This window comes from Caretta caretta, chromosome 6 (assembly GCF_965140235.1).
Source record: "Caretta caretta isolate rCarCar2 chromosome 6, rCarCar1.hap1, whole genome shotgun sequence".
Lineage (NCBI taxonomy): Eukaryota > Metazoa > Chordata > Testudines > Cheloniidae > Caretta > Caretta caretta.
In genome coordinates this window covers 2,010,253-2,030,125 of record NC_134211.1, presented here as the reverse complement: position 1 = coordinate 2,030,125, position 19,873 = coordinate 2,010,253, and the positions used below count along the sequence as shown (strand labels likewise).

General features: G+C 49.9%; 1 protein-coding gene and 1 long non-coding RNA gene across 2 annotated transcripts; one reads left to right on the top strand and one right to left on the bottom strand.

The window, feature by feature from the left end:
- The first annotated feature begins 326 nt into the window (after positions 1-326).
- Positions 327-18,362, top strand: LOC125637834 (serine protease 33-like). Its single transcript, XM_075129053.1, has 6 exons — positions 327-480; positions 721-852; positions 953-1,013; positions 1,208-1,473; positions 16,489-16,664; positions 17,117-18,362. Exons 1-6 carry the CDS (start codon positions 420-422, stop codon positions 17,498-17,500), a joined length of 1,080 nt encoding a protein of 359 aa, XP_074985154.1. The 5' UTR covers positions 327-419; the 3' UTR covers positions 17,501-18,362.
- LOC142072448 (uncharacterized) lies at positions 10,775-12,222 on the bottom strand. The gene is made up of 2 exons (XR_012668790.1): positions 11,943-12,222; positions 10,775-11,354 (listed from the first exon to the last, which is right to left on the bottom strand). It is a non-coding gene; the product is annotated as an uncharacterized LOC142072448 (long non-coding RNA).
- Positions 18,363-19,873: the final 1,511 nt, after the last annotated feature.

Genomic DNA, 19,873 nt, shown 5'->3' with positions numbered 1-19,873 from the left:
AGTTCAACTCCATCTGGGTTTAAATATTAAACCTTGTATTTGCTTTGAACAAACTGTTTCAGGTTTAATGGAGTGAGACAGAAACAAGGAAATAACTCAATGAATGACCTCTGGGAGGGGAGTGGGATCTGGTGGGTTAGAACATGGGGGGGGGGGGGGGGAGCTAGGACTCCTGGGTTCTATGCCCAGCTCTGGGAGGGGAGTAAAGTCTAGTGGGCTAGAGGGGGGAAGCTGGGAGCGAGGACAGCTGGGTTCTCTCCCCGGCTCTCGGAAGGGAAGTTCCCTTGTTACCTGTCACCACCTGCTCTTCATTTTCATACCTCTGTTTACGAAACTGGGTGTATCTGTATTTCCCTCCCCTCAGCTTTCCCTGTCCCATTCAGGATTCTGTCCCAGGTGCAGCTGGAGGGCCGTGGGTCATGAGAGGTCTAATCTGCCTGCTGGCCATTCGGAGGCTGCTGGAGCTGCCCATGCTGGAAGGTGAGTGGTTGGCTGGGGACCTGGGAAACAGCCCTTAGAAGTGAGACCACATGGGTGGGGAGACAGACGTTGGGGAGGGAAGACAGGATAGAGGTTATGTGCCAGGCAACCAGGAGCCAGGACTCCTGGGTTCTCTCCCCAGCTCTGGAAGGGGAGTGCGGTCTAGTGGGTTACAGCAGGGGGGGCTGGGAGTGAGGACTCCTGGGTTCTATTCACTCTGCTCCCCAGCTTTCTCCTCAGCTTGTGAGCAGCCAATGGAATCTCCCCGCATTGTGGGGGGTAATGATGCCAAGAATGGGTCCTGGCCCTGGCAGGTCAGCATCCGTGAAGGCAGCAACCATGTCTGTGGAGGGTCCCTCATTGCTTCAATGGGTGAGTAACCCAGGTGGGAGCATCCCTGTGCGGCTGTTCCCCAGCTGCCACATCCCAGAGGCAGCTGCTTCTCAGTGCCAGGTGAACCATCCCCATGCAGCGTCACTGTACGGCCATTACCAAGCTGTCCCACCCCAGAGATGGCTGCATCTCATTGCCAGGTGAGCCAGCCCTGTGTGGCGTTATGGGCTGCTGTTCCCCAGCTGCCCTGCCCCAGAGGCAGCTGCATCTCAGCCTCAGGATAGCCATCCACATCGGTTGTCATTATGCAGCTGGTACCCAGCTGCCCCACCCCAGAGTTAGCTGCATCTGATTGCTGGTTGAACCACCTTTATATTCCTCTTGTATCTTGCAGGGACACGTCTGCCTATCATGTGAACCTAGGGGAATATCAGCTCCTGAACCCCTCTGAAAGTCTGGTATCTTTTCCCATCAAGAAGATTTACCGCCATCCCAACTACACTGATATCAGGTCCAGCAGTGACATTGCACTTGTGGAGTTGGAAACCCCTGTGAACTTCAACAGAGTTATCCGCCCCATCTGCCTTCCGGCCTCCTCTGTGGAGTTCCCCACGGGCATGGAGTGCTGGGTGACCGGCTGGGGTGACACTAAGTACGGAGGTGAGGGGGTGAATAGGGGGCTGTGGGGAAATGGTAGGACTTTGAGGGTTAATTGGGGAGAAGGTTCTAGGGTTCCCCTGAATGTTGACTGGAAAACAGCTTTGGGGCATAATTCTTCCATAATCTTAACCATAACCCCTAACCCTAACCCTAATTCCTAAGACTCACCTGAACCCTAACCCTACTTTGAACTGTAATGATAACCCTAAATCAAAATCAAGCACAATGACCCACTTATAACCTTAACCCAAACCAGACCCCAAACCTCCACCCCCCAACCTAAAACTTAACCCTACATTTAATTTAAATGCTCACCCTACAGCTAAAGCTAAAACTCTATGCTACCTTTAACCTGAACCCTATCTGTATCCCTTAACCCTAACCCTAGCCACTCAAACTTAATACTTAACCCTAGATCTAAACCCTTAAACTCAACCCTAACCCTTAATTATCACCCTACATAACCTTAACTCCCACCCTTAACCCTACCCCAACACTAAACCTACCCCATCCTTTCCCCCTACAATAGCCCTTATCCTTAATATTCAGATTAACAGTTATCCTCACCTTACACTTAAAGATAACACCATACTCTAGCTCCCACCCCCACCCTAACCTTTATGGTCCCTGATCTAACCTTTAAATCTAACCATAACCCTTAACCCTTACTTTTAAACCTAACACAACCTTATCTCCAAAATAATCCTTAAGCCTAACTATTAATCCTTAACTATTAACCATAAAACTTAACTCTTGACCTTAACCCTAAATCCAAATCTATCACTATACCCCTGCTATACCCTTAACTCTAACCATAACCCTACGATTGATTTCAATGCTAACAGTAAATCAAACTCTAACATTATACCACAGGTACACCCTTAACCCTAGCCATAACCCTAGCCCCGTTAAGGGCATTACTAACCCTAAGTCAAAATCTAGCGCTATACCCCTGTTATACCCCTACCCCTACTCCCCTAACCTTATTTTTAACTGCAACACCAACCGTAAATCCTAGATAAGAATAACCCTACTTTAACTGCAATGCTAATCTAACTAAAAATCTAGCTCTCTACCCCTGATATACCCTTACCCCTAAACATAACCCTGACCCCAGTCCCAACCCTAAAAGTTAACCTTAAATTTAATGTAAATGCTTACCCTACCGCTAAAGCTAAAGCTATACACTAACCCTTAATACTAACCTTTAACCTTAATCTTATCTCTAGCCCTTAATTTTAACCCTAACCCTAACGACTAATCTTAACTTTCAACACTGAATCTAACCCTTAAACTCAACCCTACCACTGAATTCTCACCCTAACACAACCTTAACCTCGAACAAGTGTTAGAGTAATCCTAACACTTACCCTAACCTTACCCCCTACCAATAACCGGCTTTCTTAAACTTCAGGTTAACAGTTATGCTCACCCTACACCTAAAGATAACACTATACCCTAACCCTAACCCCAGTCCTAAACTTTATGGTCCCTGATCATATTTAGGTTTGGCAGAATTTGACTTTTTTTTATAATTTAGATGGATGATATTAATGTTTATTTTTAAGTATTTCTCCCCATTTTTATCAATTTAAATGTTCACAGTTGTGGGAAATTATAGGGGGAGAGTCAGACACTAATTATTTAATTCCAGTAGATGATGAGATTCATAAGGTGAAAGCTTTGTTAACGCTGCATAATTACCTGCTGCACGTGCCCCGGGAATGCAGACACCAGCTGTTTTAGTAGAACTGTCACTACGTGCTCTATGTAGCATACATTACCACCTGTTTTATACGCATTGAGGTGTGACTACAATGAGTTCTCAAGCGGCACTTTCCTTACATTGCCTCTATGTAAATTGCAGTTATTATCAGTGGAAATATTTTGTCTTCCCTTTGTGTGTGCTTGGTGAAATTGACAGTTACCGATCAAAACTGAATCATTCCAAACCTACCTAAATCAAACCTTTTCATTTAACCCTAACCCTTAATTCTAACCCTAACACAACCTTAACACGAACCCTTTAACCCTTCTCTATTAACCATGAAACTTAACTCACTTTAACCCTAACACAAACACTAAATCTTGCTGTACCCCACCAATAACCCTCATCCTAGACCTTCAAGTTAACAGTTATGCTCACCCTACACCTAAAGATCATAGAATCATAGACTTTAAGGTCAGAAAGGACCATTATGATCATCTAGTCTGACCTCCTGCACAATGCAGGCCACGGAATCTCACCCACCCACTCCTGTAAGAAACCTCTAACCTATGTCTGAGCTATTGAAGTCCTCAAATCATGGTGATTTCAAGGTGCAGAGAATCCTCCAGCAAGTGACCTGTGCCCCACGCTGCAGAGGAAGGCAAAAAACCCCCAGGGCTCTGCCAATCTGCCCTTCAGGAAAATTCCTTCCCAACCCCAAATATGGCGATCAGCTAAACCATGAGCATGTGGGCAAGACTCACCATGCAGATACAGAATTCTCTGTAGTAACTCAGATCCCACCCCATCTAACATCCCATCACAGGCCATTGGGCATATCTACTGCTAATAGCCGAAGATCAATTAATTGCCAAAATTAGGATATCCCATCATATCATCCCTTCCATAAACTTATCAAGCTTAGTCTTGAAGCCAGATATGTCTTTTGCCCCCACTGCTTCCCTTGGAAGGCTGTTCCAGAACTTCACTCCTCTGATGGTTAGAAACCTGTGTCTAATTTCAAGTCTAAACTTCCTGATGGCCAGTTTATATCCTTTTGTTCTTGTGTCCACATTGGTACTGATCTTAAATAATTCTTCTCCCTCCATGGTATTTATCCCTCTGATATATTTATAGAGAGTAATCATATTTCCTCTCAGCCTTCTTTTGGTTAGGCTAAAGAAGCCAAGCTCTTTGAGTCTCCTTTCATAAGATAGGTTTTCCATTCCTCGGATCATCCTAGTAGCTTGTTTCTGTACCTGTTCCAGTTTGAATTCATCTTTCTTAAACACGGGAGACCAGAACTGCACACAGTATTCCAGGTGAGATCACACCAGTGCCTTGGATAATGATACTAAAACCTCCTTATCTCTACTGGAAATACTTCGCCTGATGCATCCCAAGACCACATTAGCTTTTTTCACGGCCACATCACACTGGCGGCTCATAGTCATCCTGTGATCAACCAATACTCCGAGGTCCTTCTCCTCCTCTGTTACTTCCAAGTGATGTGTCCCCAGCTTATAACAAAAATTCTTGTTATTAATCCCTAACTGCATGACCTTGCACTTCTCACTATTAAATTTCATCCTATTACTATTACTCCAGTTTACAAGGTCGTCCAGATCCTCCTGTAGGATATCCCAGTCCTTCTCTAAATTGGCAATACCTCCCAGCTGTGTATCATCCGCAAACTTTATTAGCACACTCCCGCTTTTTGTGCCGAGGTCAGTAATAAAAAGATTAAATAAGATTGGTCCCAAAACCGATCCCTGAGGAACTCCACTAGTAACCTCTTTCCAGCCTGACAGTTCACCTTTCAGTGTGACCCATTGTAGTCTCCCCTTTAACCAGTTCCTTATCCACCTTTCAATTTTCATATTGATCCCCATCGTTTCCAATTTAGCTAATAATTCCCCTTGTGGAACCATATCAAATGCATTACTGAAATCGAGGTAAATTAGATCCACTGCTTTTCCTTTGTCTAAAAAATCTGTTACCTTCTCAAAGAAGGAGATCAGGTTGGTTTGACATGATCTACCTTTTGTAAAACCGTGTTGTATTTTGTCCCAGTTACCCTTGACCTCAATGTCCTTAACTACTTTCTCCTTCAACATTTTTTCCAAGACCTTGCATAGTACAGATGTCACATTAATAGGTCTGTAGTTACCCGGATCACTTTTTTTCCCCGTCTTAAAGATAGGAACTATGTTAGCAATTCTCCAGTCATACGGTACAATCCCTGAGTTTACAGATTCATTAAAAATTTTTGCTAACGGGCTTGCAATTTCATGTGCCAGTTCCTTTAATATTCTTGGATGAAGTTTATCTGGGCCCCCCGATTTGGTCCCATTAAGATGTTCAAGTTTGGCTTCTACCTCGGATGTGGTAATATCTACCTCCATATCCTCCTTCCCATTTGTTGTCCTACCATTATCCCTAAGCTCCTCATTAGCCTCATTAAAGACTGAGGCAAAGTATTTGTTTAGATATTGGGCCATGCCTAGATTATCCTTGACCTCCACTCCATCCTCAGTGTTTAGCGGTCCCACTTCTTCTTTCTTAGTTTTCTTCTTATTTATATGGCTATAGAAAGTTTTACTATTGCTTTTAATTCCCTTTGCAAGGTCCAACTCTACATGGCTTTTGGCCTTTCTCACTTTATCCCTACATATTCTGACCTCAATAAGGTGGCTTTCCTTGCTGATCCCTCCCATCTTCCATTCCCTGTAGGCTTTCTGCTTTTTCTTAATCACCTCTCTGAGCTGCTTGCTCATCCAGCTTGGTCTACAACTCCTGCCGGTGAATTTTTTCCCCTTTCTTGGGATGCAGGCTTCTGATAGCTTCTGCAGCTTTTACTTAAAGTAATCCCAGGCCGCCTCTGCCTTTAGATCCACAAATTCTTCAGTCCAATCCACTTCCCTAACTAATGTCCTTAATTTATTAAAGTGAGCCCTTTTGAAACCAAAAACCCTAGTCACAGATCTATTTTTGTTTATCCTTCCATTTAGTTTGAACTGAATTAGCTTATAATCACTGGAACCAAGGTTGTCCCCTACAACCATTTCTTCTACGAGGTCTTCACTACTCACCAAAACCAAATCTAAAATCTAGTCGGTTCAGCAACTACTTGGTGAAGGAATCCATCAGCTATCGCATCCAGGAAAATCTGAGCCCTATTATTATTACTAGCACTTGTCCTCCAGTCTGTATCTGGGAAGTTAAAGTCTCCCATGATCACACAATTCCCATTAGTATTTACTTCATTAAAAACATTAAAAAGGGCTCTATCCATATCCAAATTAGATCCCGGCGGTCTCTAGCACACCCCAAGCACTATCCCAGGGGAGGATCTAGTAGTTTTCTTCCCCAATGTGATTTTTGCCCAGACAGACTCTGTTTTATCCATTCCATCGCTTCTTCTTTCTTTACATTCTATCTCATCATTGATAGACAATGCTACTCCACCCCCTTTACCTTTATTTCGGTCTTTCCTAAACAGCACAAACCCTTCAATACCTGTACTCCAGCCGTGACGACTATTCCACCATGTTTCTGTTATCCCTAGAATATCTGGTTTCACTTCCTGCACCAGTAGCTCTAGTTCCTCCATTTTGTTACCTAGGCTCCTCGCATTGGTGTACAAACATCTTAATTTTTGCTGTTTGGCCTCGCTCACATTCCTTACCCGATTGGGCACGGTCATTCTACAGCCAGTATAACCTTTTAGACTGGTATCCACACTGCCCTTTTGCCTTATGTCCATTCTCCTACCCACGGCTGTATCCTTTCTTACTTCGTTTTCTTCCCTCTCAGAGTTAAAATCTGGCATGGAGATTACCTGGACATCTCCCAGCCATCTTCCCCAGATTCCTAGTTTAAAGCTCTCTTGATCGGTTGTGCCAGCCTCCATCCTAGAAGTCTATTTCCTTCCCTACTTAAGGGTATGTCTACACTACGGAATAAGGTCGAATTTATAGAAGTCGGTTTTTTAGAAATCGGTTTTACATATTCGAGTGTGTGTGTCCCCACAGAAAATGCTCTAAGTGCATTAAGTGCATTAACTCGGCGGAGCGCTTCCACAGTACCGAGGCTAGAGTCGACTTCCGGAGCGTTGCACTGTGGGTAGCTATCCCACAGTTCCCGCAGTCTCCGCTGCCCATTGGAATTCTGGGTTGAGATCCCAGTGCCTGATGGGGCTAAAACATTGTTGCGGGTGGTTCTGGGTACGTATCGTCAGGCCCCCGTTCCCTCCCTCCCTCCGTGAAAGCAAGGGCAGACAATCATTTCGCGCCTTTTTTCCTGAGTTACCTGTGCAGACGCCATACCACGGCAAGCATGGAGCCCGCTCAGCTCACCGTCACCCTATGTCTCCTGGGTGCTGGCAGACGCGGTACAGCATTGCTACACAGTAGCAGCAACCCCTTGCCTTGTGGCAGCAGACGGTACAGTACGACTGGTAGCCGTCATCGTCATGTCCGAGGTGCTCCTGGCCACGTTGGCTGGGAGTGCCTGGGCAGACATGGGTGCAGGGACTAAATTTGGAGTGACTTGACCAGGTCATTCTCTTTAGTCCTGCCTGCAGTCAGTCCTATTGAACCGTCTTATGGTGAGCGGGCAGGCGATAGGGACTGCTAGCAGTCGTACTGTACCATCTTCTGCCGAGCAGCCATGAGATGTGGATGGCATGCAGTCCTTCTGCACCGTCTGCTGCCAGCCAAAGATGTAAAAGATAGATGGAGTGGATCAAAACAAGAAATAGACCAGATTTGTTTTGTACTCATTTGCTTCCCCCCCTCCCCTGTCTAGGGGACTCATTCCTCTAGGTCACACTGCAGTCACTCACAGAGAAGGTGCAGCGAGGTAAATCTAGCCATGTATCAATCAGAGGCCAGGCTAACCTTCTTGTTCCAATAAGGACAATAACTTAGGTGCACCATTTCTTATTGGAACCCTCCGTGAAGTCCTGCCTGAAATACTCCTAGATGTAAATCCACCCCCTTTGTTGATTTTAGCTCCCTGAAGCCAACCCTGTAAGCCGTGTCCTCAGTCGCCCCTCCCGGCGTCAGAGCAACGGCAAACAATCGGGCATCTGAGAGTGCTGTCCAGAGCAGTCACAATGGAGCACTCTGATGGGGCTAAAACATTGTCGCGGGTGGTTCTGGGTACGTATCGTCAGGCCCCCGTTCCCTCCCTCCCTCCGTGAAAGCAAGGGCAGACAATCATTTCGCGCCTTTTTTCCTGAGTTACCTGTGCAGACGCCATACCACGGCAAGCATGGAGCCCGCTCAGGTAACCGTCACCCTATGTCTCCTGGGTGCTGGCAGACGCGGTACAGCTTTGCTGCACAGTAGCAGCAACCCATTGCCTTCTGGCAGCAGATGGTGCAATACGATTGGTAGTCGTCCTCGTCGTGTCCGAGGTGCTCCTGGCCACGTCGGCTGGGAGTGCCTGGGCAGACATGGGCGCAGGGACTAAATTTGGAGTGACTTGACCAGGTCATTCTCTTTAGTCCTGCAGTCAGTCCTATTGAACCATCTTATGGTGAGCGGGCAGGCGATACGGACTGCTAGCAGTCGTATTGTACCATCTTCTGCCGAGCAGCCATGAGATGTGGATGGCATGCAGTCCTTCTGCACTGTCTGCTGCCAGCCAAAGATGTAAAAGATAGATGGAGTGGGTCAAAACAAGAAATAGACCAGATTTGTTTTGTACTCATTTGCCTCCTCCCCTGTCTAGGGGACTCATTCCTCTAGGTCACACTGCAGTCACTCACAGAGAAGGTGCAGCGAGGTAAATCTAGGCATGTATCAGTCAGAGGCCAGGCTAACCTCCTTGTTCCAATATGAACAATAACTTAGGTGCACCATTTCTTATTGGAACCCTCCGTGAAGTCCTGCCTGAAATACTCCTTGATGTAAAGACACCCCCTTTGTTGATTTTAGCTCCCTGAAGCCAACCCTGTAAGCCGTGTCGTCAGTCGCCCCTCCCTCCGTCAGAGCAACGGCAGACAATCGTTCCGCGCCTTTTTTCTGTGCGGACGCCATACCAAGGCAAGCATGGAGGCCGCTCAGCTCACTTTGGCAATTAGGAGCACATTAAACACCACACGCATTATCCAGCAGTATATGCAGCACCAGAACCTGGCAAAGCGATACCGGGCGAGGAGGCGACGTCAGCGCGGTCACGTGACTGATCAGGACATGGACACAGATTTCTCTGAAAGCATGGGCCCTGCCAATGAATGCATCATGGTGCTAATGGGGCAGGTTCATGCTCTGGAACGCCGATTCTGGGCTCGGGAAACAAGCACAGACTGGTGGGACCGCATAGTGTTGCAGGTCTGGGACGATTCCCAGTGGCTGCGAAACTTTCGCATGCGTAAGGGCACTTTCATGGAACTTTGTGACTTGCTTTCCCCTGCCCTGAGGCGCATGAATACCAAGATGAGAGCAGCCCTCACAGTTGAGAAGCGAGTGGCGATAGCCCTGTGGAAGCTTGCAATGCCAGACAGCTACCGGTCAGTTGGGAATCAATTTGGAGTGGGCAAATCTACTGTGGGGGCTGATGTGATGCAAGTAGCCCACGCAACAAAGATCTGCTGATATCAAGGGTAGTGACCCTGGGAAATGTGCAGGTCATAGTGGATGGCTTTGCTGCAATGGGATTCCCTAACTGTGGTGGGGCTATAGACGGAACCCATATCCCTATCTTGGCACTGGAGCACCAAGCCGCCGAGTACATAAACCGCAAGGGGTACTTTTCGATTGTGCTGCAAGCTCTGGTGGATCACAAGGGACGTTTCACCAACATTAACGTGGGATGTCCGGGAAAGGTGCATGATGCTCACGTCTTCAGGAACTCTGGTCTGTTTCAAAAGCTGCAGGAAGGGACTTTATTCCCAGACCAGAAAATAACTGTTGGGGATGTTGAAAGGCCTATATGTATCCTTGGGGACCCAGCCTACCCCTTAACGCCATGGCTCATGAAGCCGTACACAGGCAGCCTGGACAGTGGTCAGAAGCTGTTCAACTACAGGCTGAGCAAGTGCAGAATGGTGGTAGAATGTGCATTTGGACGTTTAAAGGCGCGCTGGCGCAGTTTACTGACTCGCTTAGACCTCAGCGAAACCAATATTCCCACTGTTATTACTGCTTGCTGTGTGCTCCACAATATCTGTGAGAGTAAGGGGGAGACGTTTATGGCGGGGTGGGAGGTTGAGGCAAATCGCCTGGCTGCTGGTTACGCGCAGCCAGACACCAGGGCGGTTAGAAGAGCACAGGAGGGCACGGTGCGCATCAGAGAAGCTTTGAAAACCAGTTTCATGACTGGCCAGGCTACGGTGTGAAAGTTCTGTTTGTTTCTCCTTGATGAAACCCCCCGGCCCTTGGTTCACTCTACTTCCCTGTAAGCTAACCACCCGCCCCTCCTCCCTTCAATCACCGCTTGCAGAGGCAATAAAGTCATTGTTGCTTCACATTCATGCATTCTTTATTCATTCATCACACAAATAGGGGGATGACTACCAAGGTAGCCCAGGAGGGGTGGTGGAGGAGGGAAGGAAAATGCCACACAGCACTTTAAGCACAGCACTTTAAAAGTTTACAACTTTAAAATTTATTGAATGACAGCCTTCTTTTTTTTGGGCAATCCTCTGTGGTGGAGTGGCTGGTTGGCCAGAGGCCCCCCCACCGCGTTCTTGGGCGTCTGGGTGTGGAGGCTATGGAACTTGGGGAGGAGGGCGGTTGGTTACAGAGGGGCTGCAGTGGCAGTCTGTGCTCTAGCTGCCTTTGCTGCAGCTCAACCATACACTGGAGCATACTGGTTTGGTCCTGCAGCAGCCTCAGCATTGAATCCTGCCTCCTCTCATCACGCTGCCGCCACATTTGAGCTTCAGCCCTGTCTTCAGCCCGCCACTTACTCTCTTCAGCCCGCCACTTACTCTCTTCAGCCCGCCACTTACTCTCTTCAGCCCGCCACCTCTCCTCCCGGTCATTTTGTGCTTTCCTGCACTCTGACATTATTTGCCTCCACGCATTCGTCTGTGCTCTGTCAGTGTGGGAGGACAGCATGAGCTCGGAGAACATTTCATCGCGAGTGCGTTTTTTTTTCTTTCTAAGCTTCACTAGCCTCTGGGAAGGAGAAGATCCTGTGATCATTGAAACACATGCAGCTGGTGGAGAAAAAAAAAGGGACAGCGGTATTTAAAAAGACACATTTTATAAAACAGTGGCTACACTCTTTCAGGGTAAACCTTGCTGTTAACATTACATACATAGCACATGTGCTTTCGTTACAAGGTCGCATTTTGCCTCCTCCCACCGCGTGACTACCCCCTCAACCCTCCCCCCTCCCTGTGGCTAACAGCGGGGAACATTTCTGTTTAGCCACAGGCAAACAGCCCAGCAGGAATGGGATCCTCTGAGTGTCCCCTGAAGAAAAGCACTCTATTTCAACCAGGTGACCATGAATTATATCTCACTCTCCTGAGGATAACACAGAGAGATAAAGAACGGATGTTGTTTGAATGCCAGCAAACATACACTGCAATGCTTTGTTGTACAATGATTCCCGAGTACGTGTTACTGGCCTGGAGTGGTAAAGTGTCCTACTATGAAGGACGCAATAAGGCTGCCCTCCCCAGAAACCTTTTGCAAAGGCTTTAGGACTACATCTAGGAGAACCGCAAATGCCAGGGCAAAGTAATCCTTTCACATGCTTGCTTTGAAACCATGTATAGTATTTTAAAAGGTACACTCACCAGAGGTCCCTTCTCCGCCTGCTGGGTCCAGGAGGCAGCCTTGGGTGGGTTCGGGGGGTACTGGCTCCAGGTCTAGGGTGAGAAACAGTTCCTGGCTGTCGGGAAAACCGGTTTCTCCGCTTGCTTGCTGTGAGCTATCTACAACCTCCTCCTCATCATCATCTTCTTCGTCCCCAAAACCTGCTTCCGTATTGCCTCCATCTCCATTGAAGGAGTCAAACAACACGGCTGGGGTAGTGGTGGCTGAACCCCCTAAAATGGCATGCAGCTCATCATAGAAGCGGCTTGTTTGGGGCTCTGACCCAGAGCGGCTGTTCGCCTCTCTGGTTTTCTGGTAGGCTTGCCTCAGCTCTTTAGGTTTCACGCGGCACTGCTTCGGGTCTCTGTTATGGCCTCTGTCCTTCATGCCCTGGGAGATTTTCACAAAGGTTTTGGCATTTCGAAAACTGGAACGGAGTTCTGATAGCACGGATTCCTCTCCCCAAACAGCGATCAGATCCCGTACCTCCCGTTCGGTCCATGCTGGAGCTCTTTTGCGATTCTGGGACTCCATCATGGTCACCTGTGCTGATGAGCTCTGCATGGTCACCTGCAGCTTGCCACGCTGGCCAAACAGGAAATGAGATTCAAAAGTTCGCGGTTCTTTTCCTGTCTACCTGGCCAGTGCATCTGAGTTGAGAGTGCTGTCCAGAGCGGTCACAATGGAGCACTCTGGGATAGCTCCCGGAGGCCAATACCATCGAATTGTGTCCACAGTACCCCAAATTCGAGCCGGCAACGTCAATTTAAGCGCTAATCCACTTGTCAGGGGTGGAGTAAGGAAATCGATTTTAAGAGCCCTTTACGTCGAAATAAAGGGCTTCATTGTGTGGACGGGTGCAGGTTTACATCGATTTAACGCTGCTAAATTCGACCTAAAGTCCTAGTGTAGACCAGGGCTCAGATGAAGTCCATCCGGAGAGAACAGTCCTCTGTCCATGAATGCCTCCCAGTGGCCATACATCCCAAAGCCTTCCTTATGGCACCACTGTCTGAGCCATCTGTTGAGCAGCATAATTTTGTCACACCTTTGTTGCCCTTCTCTAGGAACAGGATCTGAGCCTCAATTTCCTTTAGTGTCTTCCCCAGCCTGGCATAGTCTCCCATGATACGTTCCAGGGAGAATCTACCAGTATCATTTGTTCCCACATGAAGGACGATCAGTGGATTCTTTCCCACTCCCGTTAGGATACTCTTCAGCCTCAGGTCCACATCCCATAACTTAGCACCCGACAGACAGCCCATCCTTCTGTTCTCTGGATCAGCTCTTGTTACAGGCCTGTCTATTCTTCTCAGTAAGGAGTCCCCAGTCACATAGACCTGCCTTTTCCTGGTGACGGTGCTATTCTCCAGTCTATCCCCTGTTCACAGAATCATAGAAGATTAGGGTTGGAAGGGACCTCAGGAGGTCATCTTGTCCAACCCCCCTGCTCAAAGCAGGACCAATCTCCAATTTTGCCCCCATCCCTAAATGGCCCCCTCAAGGATTGAATTTACAACCCTGGGTTTAGTAGGCCAGTAAGCACCTTTGTCTTTGCACCCTCCAAACCACTGAGCTATCCCTCCCCACTATTCCCTCTGGCTGCAAGTCCTCTCGATTCCTATTCTCCTTTGCAATCCTCTGCAACCCATCCCGTATCCCCCTGTGGCTCATATTTGGTGTTGTTATCTCCACTGACTCTTCCCCTCTTCCTATAGGACTAGCTGCTCTTCTCTTCTTCCTTGCCCTCTCACCTTCAGTGACCACCTGCTGTGCCCCTTCTTCATTTTCCAACTCTGCATACCTGTTCCTGAGCTCGATTTCTCCTTCACTAGCCCGTCTTTTCCTCTGCCTGGTTCTCTTAGTCACATGCTTCCACTGTCCACTTTCCTCACCCAGCAGTCTCCCCTCAGAGTTCTTCGGTCCTGCTTCCATCTGCAAGTCTGAGCTTTCCCCTTCAGCCTCCTCATGTCTTTGCTCCACCATCCGCTCGAACCCCCTTCTAAACTCAACCAGAGTCTCCATCTGCATCTCCAGACCTCAGATCTTCTCTTCCATCAGCTCTATCAGGCGGCACTTCATGCAGACGAAACTCTTTCCAGGTCCCCCCTCCAGGATCATGTACATGCCGCAGCTTCCACATCCACTCATCTTCATTGTGTCTTCCACTGCTTGGGTCACTCCCACTGCTGCCTCTCTATCTGTCTTCGCCTTCTCACCTGAGTCCTGTTAGTCCGGGAAACACAAACCAAAGCAAAACACCACCACCCACAGCAAAACAAACCCCCCACGAGCACCACAACGCTGCCAGACCACCCCCCACTCCCTTCACTAGCCTGGCTGCTCCTCTGCCTGCCTCTCTTAGTCTTCCCTCTAAACTCCTCCAACAGGACTCCCACTCCAACTCCCCTGTTCACAGCTCTGTTTGCTGGCTGTACCCTTCTCTGACTGGCTGGCTACCTTTATAGGACCCCTAGTCAGAGAAGCCCTTCCTTCTAATCAGGGCTCAGCTCTCTCTCCCCCTACCGGCCTCTATATATAACTAAAGGGAGTGAAGGAAAAGGAAATAACAGCCGCTTCCTGAAAGCAGAGAGATAACTTCTACTCTACCCCCAACCCTAGCCTTAACCCTAACCTTTAAAGCCCCTAATCTTGCATTGGGTGAGAGATTGTTTTAGTTTTGTACATCTTCCTGTGGCAAGATAACCTGTTTGTGTGTCTGTTCTGTGCATGGATCCATAGCAGGCTAGCCAATTGCTAGCTAATTTCCACCATCATTCCTCTTTGGGCTTTGGACCCGCCTTTCATTTTCCAGTTCCCACCCCTGCTTTACCCCTGTCATGCAGTCAGTGTGACCCTGCGGCGTGATCGTTGGATGCATGGATTTGCAGCCATCTAGTGTGCTGCTGGCTTACGCCTCCGGTATTTCCACCTCTTGGATATTAGCCCCACTGATTCTGCCTTTGGCGAAAGCCTGCTTTGGCTTTGAAAATTTCGCTCTGCGTGCATGCCTGGTTGCTCCGTAGCGAGCTGGCTTGCCCTTCCTGTCTGGCTTTGGACAGCACTTACTTTCCACTTCTCGATCACAGCCTCTGATCTTACACTGAGCACGGTCAGGCTTTAGTTTCTCACATCCAAACACCAGCAAGGGAATCTGCTACCATGCAAGCTCTGTGCCTGGAGCTGCAGCAGTCGAGCGCAGGGGGTTTCAAACTTTTTTTCTGGCGACCTGGTTGAAGAAAATTGTTGATGCCCGCGACCCAATGGAGCTGGGGAGGAGGGGTTTGGGGTATGGGGGTGAGGGCAGCAGGGTGGGGCTGGGAGTGAGGGGGTCAGGGTGTGGGATGAGGCTCAGGGCTGGGGGAGGGGGTCAGGGCTCTGGGCTGGGGGTGCAGGCTCTGGGGTGGGGCTGGGGATGAGGGGTTTGGGGTGCAGGAGGGGGCTCCGGGTTGAGGTGGGGCTCAGGGCTGGAGCAGGGGATTGGGGCACAGGCTTACCTCGGGCGGCTCCCAGTCAGCAGGACAGCGGGGGTGCAGACGCAGGCTTCCTGCCTGTCCTGGCACCGCCAACCGCGCTGCACCCCAGAAGCGGCCAGCAGCAGGTCGGGCTCCTAGGAGAGTCTGTGGCGGCCGGTTCCTGGCCAATGGGAGTGCGGAGCCAGTGCTGGGGGTGGGGGCAGCGCACGGAGCCCCATGGCCCCCCCGCCGAGGAGCCGGACCTGCTGCTGGCCGCTTCCGGGGCACAGCGCGGTGTCAGAACAGGCAGGGACTAGCCTGCCTTAGCCGGGCAGCACCGCCGAAGGGACTTTTAACGGCCCGGTCGGCGGAGCTGACCAGAGCCGCCGCGACCCAGGGCCTGACATTCCGCGACCCGGTACTGGGTCACAACCCGCCGTTTGAAAACCACCGGTCTCGTGAGTTGCTACTGCAATCTCCACTGTCATCCTTCTTTGTCTTTGCACCCTCCAATTTCCACGCCTAGTTTACGGTCCCCGAGTTTGCACTGGGTGAGAGTCTGTGGCAGCTTTGCGCATCCTGCTGCGGCCTGGGATTTGGCTGGTGCTAGGGCTTTGTGCATGGATCTCTAGTGATGCCCGCGTCCGGCGGTTTCATGCCCGAAGCGGGTCCCTCCGCTGGTGGGGAGGTGGGAGCAACTGAGGCTGTGGGTTTGATCCTTTAGTATTAACACATCACTGGCTCGTACCTAGTTCTGTCCATCCCGTAGATCTCCAAGAGCTTTACAAAGGAGGTTGGGATTGGTATCCCCATTTTACAGATGTGGAAACTGAGGCAGGGAGAGAGACCTCCAGGATAGCTCCGCAGGAAGGTGGGGAGTTGGGCGGATCCACGCAACCGTGAGGGTCAAGGGCTCCCCCTGCTGGTCAGCACAGAGCAGTGCTGGTGCCGGAGTCCCATCAGAGGCTGGGGACGAGCTGTCCGGCAATGCTCCGCCGATTGAGGTCTGAAGCTGTGGAAAGGCTTGTCTCCATGGGGGGTGACTCGGCCCTGTTCGTCTGTCTGTCCTCAGGGAGCCTGACAGCCCCCAAAACGCTGCAAGAGGTGCAGGTGCCCCTGATAGACAGAGACGCCTGCAACAGCCTCTTCAAAATCGGCTCATACGCGGACGACCCTCAGGAGATCGATCCCATCAAGCAGGATATGATCTGCGCAGGGTATCCGCAAGGGGAGAAAGATTCGTGTCAGGTGAGACCCTGTATCCTATTCCCTGACTCCCTCCCCCCATGGCAGTTAATCCCAGATTGGAGCCAGTGCCACCCAGAAGGGAACAGGCCCCACGTCCCATTCCCCACCCACCCTGAGCCAGCCAGTCCCCCTCCCTGGGGCTAGAGCTGGTGCCCCCTAGAAGGGAAAAGTCCCACGTCCCATTCCCCACCCACCCTGAGCCGGCCAGTCCCCCTCCCTGGGGCTAGAGCTGGTGCCCCCTAGAAGGGAAAAGTCCCACGTCCCATTCCCGCCCTCCTGAGCTGGCCAGTCCCCCTCCCTGGGGCAATAGCTGGCGCCCCCTAGAAGGGAAAAGTCCCACGTCCCATTCCCGCCCTCCTGAGCCGGCCAGTCCCTTGTCCTGGGCCCGGATCAGAGCCAGCGCCCCCTCAAGGACATACCAGGAATTGACCCCATTGTTCTGCTGTCTGCAGGGCGACTCCGGGGGACCCTTGGTCTGCGAATGTGACAGCACGTGGCTCTTGGCCGGGGTGGTGAGCTGGGGCATGGAATGTGGGAACCCCAATTGCCCGGGGGTCTACAGCCTGCTGCCCCCCTATGCCAAATGGATCCAGGGACACGTTACCACCCTACCCTTCACCATCTGTAGCATGTCAGTCATGCAGTGCAACAGCACCAGAGCTAGCCCATTGGGGCTCCTAAGGAATATTTTGGGGGCCTCCCCCACCCACACAACATTAAAACAGGCAAAGCAGATAAGGGGCCTGCTTGGGCTGCTCGGGGCCCTAAGTCATTGCCTGGCACCGGCTCTGCCTGCCGTGCTTCTCCTCGCTGCAGCTGTCCCCATGATCCTGTGAGATGCACCCCCCATGCCCCAGCGCATCCCTCCAGGCCCCCAGGAAAGCCCCCTCCAGATGGGGGTTCAGCTCATCTCTGCCTCAGATGGGTGCATGGCCCTGATCCCAACTGGGCCCGTGCAAATGCTGCTAATGCTAACGAGGGTGCAAAGGGTCCTGATTTCCTCCAGCAGGGGGCAGCAGGGACACACACACACACACACACACACACACACACACACACACACACAGAAGCAATCAAGCCGTAGCCTCCCTCTCCCACCTGCTTCAATGCCAGACTGTGTCCTTATATCCTTCTATTCTCCGCCCCCACCTCTTTATCCCTCTCTTCGGCTCTTTGCCAGCCACCCCACAGGCTCCTTCGAGGCCTCTTTACCCTCCTCTTCTGGATGCCAAAATATCTCTCTGCTTTCAGGAAGGGACTGTTATTTCCTTTTCCTCCACTCTCTGTAATTATCTTTCCTGGCCTGTTTCCCCTGCAGCTCCACTTCTCTGGCCTGCTTTTCCCTTTCCAGCTTCCCTGCCTCAGTTTCCCCACCGCACACCCAGACACCGGCACTGCATTGGCTTGTAGGGGGCCTCCATCCTCCTAGCCTCACTACCTCATGTGCTGCTGCATCAGCTGCTGCCCCATTGCCTCATCAAAACTCTGATGCAATAGGCTTGTGCCTGGGAGAATGTGGGGTGGGGGCAGCATGCACAGACCCTGGGCAAGCCCACGGAGATAGGGGGACAAGGTGACTTAGCCCTGCAGCACCCCCATCTGGCTGTGCTGAGAATTGCAGACCGTGACCAACCCAAGCCCCAAGATAATTTAAGTTCCCCTCCACCCCTTAGGGATCGGGGAGGATTTGAACCCATGGCAGGGATGGTGCTAAGAGCACAGCCACAAGGGATCACTGCAGTCCTCCAGTCTAGCCTCATGCATGGCACAGCCCAGATGGCCCAACCCCGGCCTCCCTTCAGCCCATATGTGATGGCTGAGCTAGCCATCTTAGAAAGGGTGTCATAAATATAGAGAGAAGGGTAGCGTAAAATCCCTCCTTGGCAGCTGGACTGAATCGCCTTACCTGTAAGGGGTTAAGTAGGTCTAATAACCTAGTTAGCTCCTGACCAGAAGGACCAATGAGGAAAGAAGATACTTTCACATCTGTGGGGGGAGGATTTGTCTGTAGCTCTCTCTTTGTTGTTCCCTCTATGGACGGAGAGAGAGGCCAAACAGGCACAACATCTCCTGAAAATATACCTGCAATAATCCATCTAAAATCACAGAAATTGTAAGTAAGGCAAGGAAATGCGTTAGGTTATCCTCTGTGTTTTAAATCTTTTCATTGACCCTGTAAAGTTACCTTCCATCCTGATTTTGCAGGCGTGATTCTTTTACTTTTTCTTTATAAATAAAGATTTCAGAGGAACAGCCGTGTTAGTCTGTATTCGCAAAAAGAAAAGGAGGACTTGTGGCACCTTAGAGACTAACCAATTTATTTGAGCATGAGCTTTCGTGAGCTACAGCTCACTTCATCAGATGCATACCGTGGAAACTGCAGCAGACTTTATATACACACAGAGAATATGAAACAATACCTCCTCCCACCCCACTGTCCTGCTGGTAATAGCTTATCTAAAGTGATCAACAGGTGGGCCATTTCCAGCACAAATCCAGGTTTTCTCACCCTCCACCCCCCCACACAAATTCACTCTCCTGCTGGTGCTAGCCCATCCAAAGTGACAACTCTTTACATAATCAAGTCGGGCTATTTCCTGCATAGATCCAGGTTTTCTCACATCCCCCCCACCCCCATACACACACAAACTCACTCTCCTGCTGGTAATAGCTCATCTAAACTGACCACTCTCCAAGTTTAAATCCAAGTTAAACCAGAACATCTGGGGGGGGGGGGTAGGAAAAAACAAGAGGAAACAGGCTACCTTGCATAATGACTTAGCCACTCCCAGTCTCTATTTAAGCCTAAATTAATAGTATCCAATTTGCAAATGAATTCCAATTCAGCAGTTTCTCGCTGGAGTCTGGATTTGAAGTTTTTTTGTTTTAAGATAGCGACCTTTATGTCTGTGATTGCGTGACCAGAGAGATTGAAGTGTTCTCCGACTGGTTTATGAATGTTATAATTCTTGACATCTGATTTGTGTCCATTTATTCTTTTACGTAGAGACTGTCCAGTTTGACCAATGTACATGGCAGAGGGGCATTGCTGGCACATGATGGCATATATCACATTGGTGGATGTGCAGGTGAACGAGCCTCTGATAGTGTGGCTGATGTTATTAGGCCCTGTGATGGTGTCCCCTGAATAGATATGTGGGCACAATTGGCAACGGGCTTTGTTGCAAGGATAAGTTCCTGGGTTAGTG